Source organism: Cariama cristata, unplaced genomic scaffold (assembly GCF_000690535.1).
Source record: "Cariama cristata isolate BGI_N322 unplaced genomic scaffold, ASM69053v1 scaffold16773, whole genome shotgun sequence".
NCBI classification, from domain to species: domain Eukaryota; kingdom Metazoa; phylum Chordata; class Aves; order Cariamiformes; family Cariamidae; genus Cariama; species Cariama cristata.
The window spans coordinates 22,862-32,952 of NW_009609135.1; the positions used below are offsets into that span (position 1 = coordinate 22,862).

The 10,091-nt window shown below is 35.3% G+C and overlaps 1 protein-coding gene across 1 annotated transcript in view; it reads right to left on the reverse strand.

Annotated features, from left to right (window-relative positions):
• Window positions 1-10,091, reverse strand: part of SREK1 (splicing regulatory glutamine/lysine-rich protein 1) — a 24,934-nt gene that overhangs the window by 11,764 nt on the left and 3,079 nt on the right. The window contains exons 2-6 of the mRNA XM_009697432.1: window positions 5,218-5,333; window positions 3,715-3,879; window positions 2,516-2,694; window positions 1,781-1,911; window positions 169-283 (exon numbers count right to left, since the gene is read on the reverse strand). Of these exons, the coding sequence (XP_009695734.1) occupies window positions 169-283; window positions 1,781-1,911; window positions 2,516-2,694; window positions 3,715-3,879; window positions 5,218-5,280 (653 nt within the window). The 5' untranslated portion in view covers window positions 5,281-5,333. The remainder of the gene's footprint in view (window positions 1-168; window positions 284-1,780; window positions 1,912-2,515; window positions 2,695-3,714; window positions 3,880-5,217; window positions 5,334-10,091) is intronic.

The window sequence follows — 10,091 nt, forward strand, 5'->3', positions numbered from 1 at the left end:
GTACCTGTTCATAGACAAATTTCCTGGTTACTCTGATCTGCTCAGTGTAAATTAGTAATCTGATCCATAGCTATACATGTCTTATAACTCAGTAAGAAATCTCAGTAACCACCACCACTCAAAAAAACCCAGTATGATCTCTCAGTCCAAAATAAAAGCCACACCTACCTGTGTTTTGAGTGTGATCTTTTCCTTCTAGATCGGGATTTTGAGCTAGACCTGGATTCTGAACGAGAATGGGAACGAGATCGACCGCCTTTTCTTTCACTGCTCTTTCCAGACTCTGAGAGGAAAAAACCACTTTGCAGTGTAAGCTCAGAACATTTAAAGATCCCAGTTAACAATCTGGCACAAGTGGAATGTACCACATATAGTGCAAGGAGCCTAATCTTTGCACATCTTCCTTCTTTGCAAATATCCTTCAGAAACATCCAAGAAAGTCATTGCATATACTCGTTGAGTGCAGCCATCCTGCAGCAGTACACATAAACCAGATAATTATAAACAGCTAGCTCTATTACGAATGGGATTTATGTTGCTGCCACAATGCACAAGATCACAACATGTTCTCCTCTTGTTCTATTACTTAATATAATTACTTGGTTTTTTTAAATAACCTGAGAATAGAGTAAATTTAGAGAGCATAATTTTGAAAATAAGCAGAGAATGTAAATAATAATTAGTACTTTCTATACTTATATATCTCAACCACTGTACAACTATTGAAGTTCTATTCCTCAGACATTTGTTTTGTGGGAGGAAGGGATGGAGAGAACAGGGTGAAAAGTTTGATCCAAAGGCCTGGAAGTCAACAGAAACCTTAACAGTGACCTCATCAGACTTTGGTTCAGATTCTAAACAACTGTTATTCTGCTGCTTAACATTGAAGAAATGTTAGAGCTATTTTTCTTGCAACTCTAAACAACAACAGAAAACACTCACCCACTCCCCCCACAAAAAAACCTCAAGACTCTGCACTATCTAACCTACGTAAGACAATGTCTGGGTTTATTAGTAAGAAGAATGACAAAATCTCACTGATGAAAAGAAAAAGGAGGACCTCAACTGCAAGTTTATCAAGTTGAGATTTTTTTTATGCTGTGGTTTTGCAATCAGTTTAAGTCAGTATAAATATGCACCGAAACATCTGGCTAACCTCTCAACCCAACACCTTCCTCCTTGACCTGGCACCTCAGTGTTAACAGGTATCAGGGAACCAGTCTGGATGAAAAAAAACAGTCCTTTACAATATGTTATGTTTTATCCCAGGTTAACTCCCTGATCTCACTTTCTATGAGGATGCACCCAGTCTTGAGCCAGCATGAAAAAGATTGTAGCACAGGGACAAAATTAACCTGCTGCAGTTAAGGAAAGCACAGTCTTACTGCTTTCAGAACCACGCTAGCTCCCTCTGATCATGAAACTATGGCATTAATGGGTGCTAGAGGAGAACAAACCAAAACAGAACGCATTTTCTTTTAAAAGTTTGGAAGTATTTTGAACTTAAAAAGCACCAACATTAAGTATTAATTTAGTATTAACTTCGTATTTTTGAGAACATTCAGTGAGTATGCATCTGAAAATAAGACACGATGAAATAAAAAGTCAGATTCATTTCCACTCTTTGGTGCATGAACACAGTTTTGATTATTTTCTTTTTTTCCAAACACATATTGTTCACCTTTGAGTACTCTCTTCCTGTGTTTGAAAATGCTCTTAAAACCGTGTGCCAAAGTATACACAGAATGTGTCTGTTAGGTAATGAATGTAATATACCTACCTGGCTCAATAGCAGCAGATATGAAAGACTGGGCTTCCCTTACTCTCTTCATTACTTCTTCCAGTTCCTTGGCAGCAGCTTGTGGTGTCATTTCAGGAGGTTTCACTATTGCATTATTGGAGTGATTTATTCTAAATTAAGGAAAAATGAAACTTTAACTCCCAAACAGTTGAAAAGGGAAAATGAAAAACAACTAAGAAAGGAAAACACCTCAGCTTCCATGTACGACTAAAAACCTCAAAGGTCAGCAAAACTACAGATTTGTCCTAACACTCGTCTGTTCTAAGTATCAGAAATGTCTTTTATTGCTTTCAAATCTTACCACTTTCAAATAAACACAGCACAATATTTCTGTGTTAAAGTATTTTCTATTAGAAATCTAGGGATCTTTTTCTCTATTTCAGATCAAATCTCTATGTTAAAGCCTACTAATTACATACACATCATATAGAAAGTTTAACTAGTACTAAGGATTTTGCTGATTCTTTCACTATTATAGCTTCCACTACCTCAAGATTAAATATTAATATATTTTACTCAATGCCATCCATATTCTTCTCAGAGAAAGTTATGCCAAATTTAGCATAGAAATTAGAGTTTAAAAAAAATGTTCCAGTTTGCCAATAACAGGTCCTTATATTGAAAAAATATTCATCACAGCAGTTTCCTGCACATCAGAGTCATAAATGTGTAAGGATTCTCATTCAATAGTCATACGGAATACCAATGTCTTACTTCAGTGGCCTGTCTCCAAACATAACTCCATTAAAGGCAAGAGCTCGAGGTACAGAATTTTGGTCTGCAAATTCCACAAAAGCAAATCGTGTTGGTTGCGTCTCGTCCCCTGCCATGCGCACAAATTTGACTTCTCCAACTTGCTTAAAGAATTCAAGCAGCTGATCTGCTGTTGTAGTCTAGAAAGAGTCCAAGAGCTCAGCTGAAGTAAAATACATAATGAAAACCACTTATCCAATACATCAGGTAACCTAAGAGCTACAAATTTTGGAAAGATATCTCACCATTATTACACAGGTGACATGAATTTGGCAATGTTACACTTTAAGAAAGACACGTACTTTTTCTTCCATTAATGTAAAGAATATACTACAATTTAAAATAGTGCAACCACAAGCCCTGAAGTCCTACATCTAGGTTAAGAAAGCATCTGCATAGGATTTTGCACTTTTCTGGCAACTCATTTGAAATAACTGATGAGGAGTTTCCTTATACACTTGTGTCCAATCTATTGACTGTGAATTTTGATCAATTAAAAAAAAAAAAAAAATATTCCATACAATATTACATCTGTTTTTCCACTAGTTTCTAGTTTGTTTTATTTTGTCATGATCAATAGTACTTTTACACTCTAGTAGCTACTTTGGCAGTCAAAAAACCCCAAAATAAAATACTTATATTGCCATCAGTAAAAGGTCAATAGCTTTTCAATTAATTTAATCAATTGCTGAAAAAACAAGTTGCTGACAGATCTAACTTTCCTACTATAGAAATTCAAAGGTACTTGTGCTAATTTTGCAACTTGCACTAGGACACATCATTCCATCTTACTGTACTTAAGCAATTGCACAGTGTTGTGGGGGACAGCTACTATGATCTCACAATTTCTGAGGCATTGCTCAGCTAACACAACCCAGCTGGACATTTGATCAACACAAACAATCCTAAGTAGGTTTCCTGAATTCAGCTACAGTGTGATTTCTCTGGTATCCTGCCAGAATGAATTTCACAGTCTGGTCTGATCTGATTGGCACAGGAGCATTCAAAATTCGAAACATCACTAGTATACAAAACCAGTATTTTTTTCGTGTTTAAATTCCTATTGTCATCAACTAATGAAAACTCTTTTAACATGTAAGATTAGAATTCATAAATTCTGCACCTTCCATTAGTATTTCCATTACACAAAAAAAGACTACCTGGGAATTCAAGTTTCCAACATAGACTGTTCTCCTGATTTCATCAATTTTGGATGGATCCACATTCCCCATAATTGGTGGTTGTGGTATTTCTCCCAGTGCTGTAATGTTAGGGTCCAATGCTGCTGCTGGTATAGCCCCCAAAGTGCCAAGCGAAACACCAAGCTGGAAAACACAAAACCAGAATATGCTTTGCAACCAAACACTGTTGGGAGATACTTCACTTGTTGATACTTGTTTGCCTTGTGCATATAATTAATATAGGCAGTATTTTAAACTTTAAGGTCCCAGCTGAGCACTTCTTTTAAAGAATAAAAATCTATCTGTAAGTAACCTATAGTTAAGCTATGCTGTGGACTATCAATTAACATCTTTTTAAAGAGGTTTGGCCAGGGATGCAGTATATCAATCAGAAAACATAGAAGCTTGAATTTCTAATGCTTACAGTCAATTAGATTGAGTAAGATGCCTGCAGACACTGCTAATATTCTTCTTTTTTTGCCACAAGTATTAGGAGTAGATGAGGAACTGCTGAGTCCTTGCCCAGCAACGGAAGAAGGGAATTTGCAGTGCCCAAGCACTATTTGTTCTGTAATAGGTGTCACTCCATTAAAGGGACAGGAAAGGTACCTTTTGGACAAACACATCACGTAAAGCAACATTAATTATAGTTGAAATGACAAGGATATTAAGCCAGAGTTCTTTCCCAACAAACACAGTCACTTCCTAGAGAATGAGGACCATACACTTCTCATTTTTGGAACTGGGAACGGAAATCTCTCCTGAGGAATGTTATTAAAAAGAAGTCACTTAAAAATCACTACTAGATTGGTCTGTTGATTTCCTGGTTTGAATATTATTTTCTCCACCCGAAAAGTAACTGTTTTTCCAGTAAACACATTTTCTAACAAGTGTGAGAAATTCTCAACAAGCCACTAGTATTTTTTTTTAAGTAACAAAAGAGAAAACAACTGTTTTAACTTGACATTTTCCCTGAATAGGTCACAGCAGCCTGCTGATGTCAAGAAAGTCTTACAGAGGCAAAAGGATACTGAGCAGAAGTAGCAGCAGCTAGGTCCTATGTTTTTCGTAGCAAAAACACTGTTAGGCAAACTGTCAAAAGCCCTGTCATAGAGATATCAAGTAAAAGCACCTTAATGCAGCATTTTAATATTCCAAAGAACTGTGTCAATCTAACTATTATGTTTTAACAAATCTTTAGGAGGTAGATAGCATTGTCGCTGGACGAAATTAGGGAAGGACAACAATTAAAATGGACACAACTGAAATCAGTATTTACCCACTATTTTGCAAAACTATAATCTGAAAGAAAAACCCAGGAAAGGCAGTGCATAGACATCTTGTCATCTACCCCCAAAAGAGGCACCACAGCTAAACCCTCACTGATCTAGCATACCAGAGGACAACATCCATGGATCAGACAGTAAAGGCTACTGAGTATAGAGGAAACCAGAAATCAAACAGCTACTGAATTTTACTTACTGTAGTCAAAGGGGTTGGTGTAGGTATAGGAAGCAACCCTGCACCAGGCATCAGGCTTGTCATAGTAGGAGCAGGCGCCAACAGAGAAAGGGCTTTGGCTTCATCTGGGATTTTACCTGAAGAAGTAAATGTAAGCATTACACAGAGTTGGAACACTACACAGATGTTACTCTTTCTATGACTTTACAATTACCCTTGCATTTAAAAATGTAATAAGTAACAATGAATCTATCTACCAGATCCTTACAAAGAAACAAATAAGAACTTAAGTTTTTCCTTTTACCCTGCTCTACTAGGAAAAACAAAAGTGAGCAAAATTTCAAAGACTAGCAATCTCATTAATGGATTATTATCTTAAAAACTGAATAATGTATACAATTATTTAACACTTTGAGCTATGGGTCACCTGTACTGGAAACTTAATGTTCATGAACCAAACGATATCAAGCATGGACGCTTTCCCAGGGCGGTGTTTTCGCGGTGATCGAAAGTTGTTTTACACATGACAACCGTTCGTGTTGGCTGCATCACTAATAGCACACAGAACATCAGATACAGAAAAGAAGAACATTTTTTAAAGTTTAATCCCCAGAAATGGCAAATAACCAAACCAGTAAAAGAAAAAATAAAAAAAAAAAAATAAAAATAAAACCAAAGTTATGTGCTAACTGAAATTTGTGCTTTCTTTTACTCCTCTGGTGCTACCTACTTTGGATGTAAAAATAAATAAAAATAAAACAAAAACTACTACACTACTATGACTTCACATAATACATACTATAAGTGAAGTTGGAAGTGGAGGAGTGGAGGGCAGGAAAAAAAAAAATGTAGATTTGTACTGCCTCACATTCTAGGTCACCTCAGTTTATCTGAAACTTTGATAAATTAGCTCTAAATTTACTGAGATTGAAGAAAATCACAACTGATCAGCTAAGCAAGCTATATTTTCCCCAAATATGTATTTCCTACTATTTCTACCAGATTATATTCCCCCTGTTCTGCTAAAAGTTTAAGCAGTATCTAATCTGAATTAAACACAGGTTTCATTCAATGTTAGTCACAATCAGACTGCTAAATGAACCCCAAAAAATCTTGAAAAATCAAATGATTTACTAGTTAAACAATTATGATTACAATTAAGCGTACATATTAAATTTGAAATGTAAAGGGATTTAAACTGGTACAAACATTAAACACTAAACTGAAAAACTACAGAAAGAAGTACTAATTATACTAGGTATCTACGATCTAGTCAAAATCACTGGCATAATTGTATATATGCTATCCAACTGAGCCCTTTGGTATTACCCCACGCCTTTTCAATAAAGTAAATGTTTTTATTTAAACATCGATTTAAAATTCAATGTATATTCAAATACTGTGCCAGTAGCTTTACTGCTTTGGTTCAAACTCTGCGTGTTTTAACTATAAAACCCCTAACTTCAGGATTTAAAAATGAGTATACAAATATTCTTATTAAAAAGCAAAATAAGGTAAGTTTCAAAACACTGTGCAGTTTTAGTTATAGGAGTTCCAACAGACCCCACAGGAAACATACTACTTAAAAAAAAAAAAAAAAAAGAAAAAAAGCATTGCAAACCTGTTCTACAGATTTGCAGCAAGGATTGGGTTACAGTTGGATATGACCAAAGGACAAAACAAATCTAAATGAAACTTAATTTATATGTAGCATGGGTGGAATAGAAAAGATAACAGTACCCATTTTTTCCTCATGCTTCCTATTTACGTTTAGTTTATTTATGTTAAATTTTGAGGCACCTTGCTCGTTAACATGTAACAAACGACTTGATTTTGCTATCTAAAGGAGAAAAATAGGAAAATTATTAGCACTTAAGAATTTACTGTGCAATAATGACTTCCAGGGCTTTTTAAAAAACATGCATGAATCTGAGTCATCATCACAATGTTCAGCGCTCTTTACAGATCTCATTTTGAAGTCAGGCACGCAATGAGAGGTGTACCTGATTTGCCTGACTGCTCATGAGTACCAGGTACTTTGCTGCACATCCTGCCTAATATGTAGCTAACTACCAGGCTTTCGAATATTCAGTTCCAGCAGCTGTGCATGCAAATTAGACACAGAATTATGTACCAGTTCTTCTGATAATATAAATACTTAAGCGTTTTCCAATGACTAATGAACCAGACCTTATCCTGAGCAGCTAGCACCTTGCAATTAACTGGATACTCATGCAGGTTTCTACAGGATCAACAGGCATGACTCTGGTAAATCCAATGGCAGAAATGGCTCCTAAAGTGGTGTGTCTGCATTCTAATTTACATCCTTGGTCAGTAGCGTATATATGTCTAATTTAAGCATGCACTTACATACAGCCAATTCAATATAACCTTAACCACGTAAAACTTAAGAGATGCTTACGTATTTAGTCCTTTTAAACAGGAACACAATTAAGTACTTAACTAAACAGACAATGAGTCAAGTTCAGAAGGGTACTTAAATACAAGCCTAAACTTTTAGTATATGGGTCATCTCACTGAAATAATTGGAATTTCCGTTTGCTCAAATGTTGCTGAAGGAATCCACTGAACACTTTCAGTTGAGTGCACTATTATAGCAGTTCAAAGAATGAATAACATACATATCTAAATTGTAAAGTTAGCAGTATTATTTCCAGAATACTTTGGTCCTTCAACAATGTAATGTTTTATTTTAAATACAAAATCTAGTTGGTCAGTTCTGTGCTGCAAACAAAGATTCATTTATTTTATTCAAGAACGAGAAAGGGTCTATCTCTACAGATAGAACCCTGAAAATTTGTGTGTATATTCAAAGATACTATCTTTTCAAACGATCCTTCTCCAGTTTTTAACAGCAGGTCAAACTTTTTAGCAATTCTACAGAAAACAAATTATTGGGGGAAAAAAAAGAAAACCTGAAATATCTTGCAAATTTACTTCCCTGTTCTTTAGACAGTTTTGAAAAACAAATTAATATGTGAGGCCAAATAACCTCAGGAGTTACAGGTTTTAAGTTTTGCAGTTTTACCTGCATGAATTTATCTATAAAATGAATACAAGCCCACAAAGATTCACCAAAACATGTGGGTTATGACATAACAAATTAGGACACTTTAGTTTAACTGTTTCAGTTTTTAAACTCAGGGCATTTAAAAGCTGAATGGAAATGAAGTAAAGATCTTTATTTTCTAAGGAGAGAAACAGACAAAATAAATATGCCACATCTATACCACATCCTTAGAAAATTTTCTTAGGAGTTCTGGTGTTCAGTAAATTGCAGATTCTACGATCATTCATTTACTGATTCTTCACTTTCCAAAGGAATCTGGAAGCAGATGTAGATTAACTCTGTATTGCCTAGAGACGTCTTAGGCTTCTTAGGAAATGTACAGTTGTCCTAAATATTAGTTATGATTTTTACTTTTTTGTATCATCGAAGTGCTTAAGAGCCTTAGTCAATCTAGTCCATACCAGAATCCATTTTGCTAAATGCTGAACAGAAGTATCTGTGCTAAGCAAGTACTAATCAGAGTATTTTTATCTCTTTGCAAGTGCTCAGAAATTAATTTCCTACTCTTTTTACTGAAACTACATGGTTAATTTCCCCAAAAAAAACCTGCTTCTGCAATAAGTAAGTTTGCTTGTTTTAAAAATACCTACAGTTCACATCTACTCTAAACATAATTAGAGCAATTGTTATTTTCCTGTTATTTTAAATCAATGGAAAACACACACTTAAAATATAATAATTTCTGTATGATCCAATTCATCGTTCTTACTGGATTTAGCAGCAGTGATTAAAGAGATTACACCTATTGGCAATTACCTCAACTGCTACAGCTAAATCCAACAGAGATCACGAAGCAAAGCTCTTCCCAGTTACAGTGCACAGCCTGATGCATTACTGAGTGAAACCAATTGATCCCAATGCAGCTGTCTGGGAAGAGCAATGCCTGAGGACTAGACACACCACCTGGTCCACCACTTCTGTTTCAGGGCTTTCATTTCACAAGAAGTAAGAACATCATTTAGGAATGAGAACCTTCTCAACCACTCCAGTATGAACCGCCAGGGCTTCTGAGATTGTGAGATGACCAAGACGACACTGTGTTGTTTTTTTTGTCCCAAAAGTCTTCTTGAAATAACCACCTCTAGAGCATATCAAAGTGCAATATAAACACACACACGCACACAGAACTGATTCAATCTTCCCACAAATAACAGTGTTAAAAGACAACGTGCCTCACACAACACATTCTAACCAAAACTTCAGGCTGCATTTGTACTTATGAGTGGTAAACAGTTTTTTCTGAAAATTACAAAAACAAAAAGATGAAATCTTACTGCCACTGCCCTCACTGGAAAGCAAGGTTTCATCAGAAGCAAACAAATATTTCACAACATTCATATTCATGAAAGTTCAATTTCAGAAATAATTATTTTAAACTCTTCATATTAGACATAAATAGTAAGCCTTCTTTTAAACAGAGTGTGCAACCTAAAGTGAAACTACTCTGCCGAGGACAGCAAAAATAGTAGAGAAAGATCATCACTTTACTTTGTAAAGTTAATTTCTCCAGAAGAGTTTCAGCTGTCCTTTTCCAAGATAAAACTCATAAAGCACGAGATATGAAAGAATGTATCTTAAAACTGATAAATTTTTCACTATTCTTGTTTTCTGACACAATGTGCCCATCTGTTGAATTCAGATGCTTAAACATATTCCAAATCAAATTTATCCATAATTCACAGCATACAAATGAATCATATTCTAAATTCAGGTATACCATCCACCATTCATAAGCAGCTTCAGGTCAACTTCAAAACACTGTGAACCCTTTACAAAACACCATTTTTACAGAACTGAAGTACCA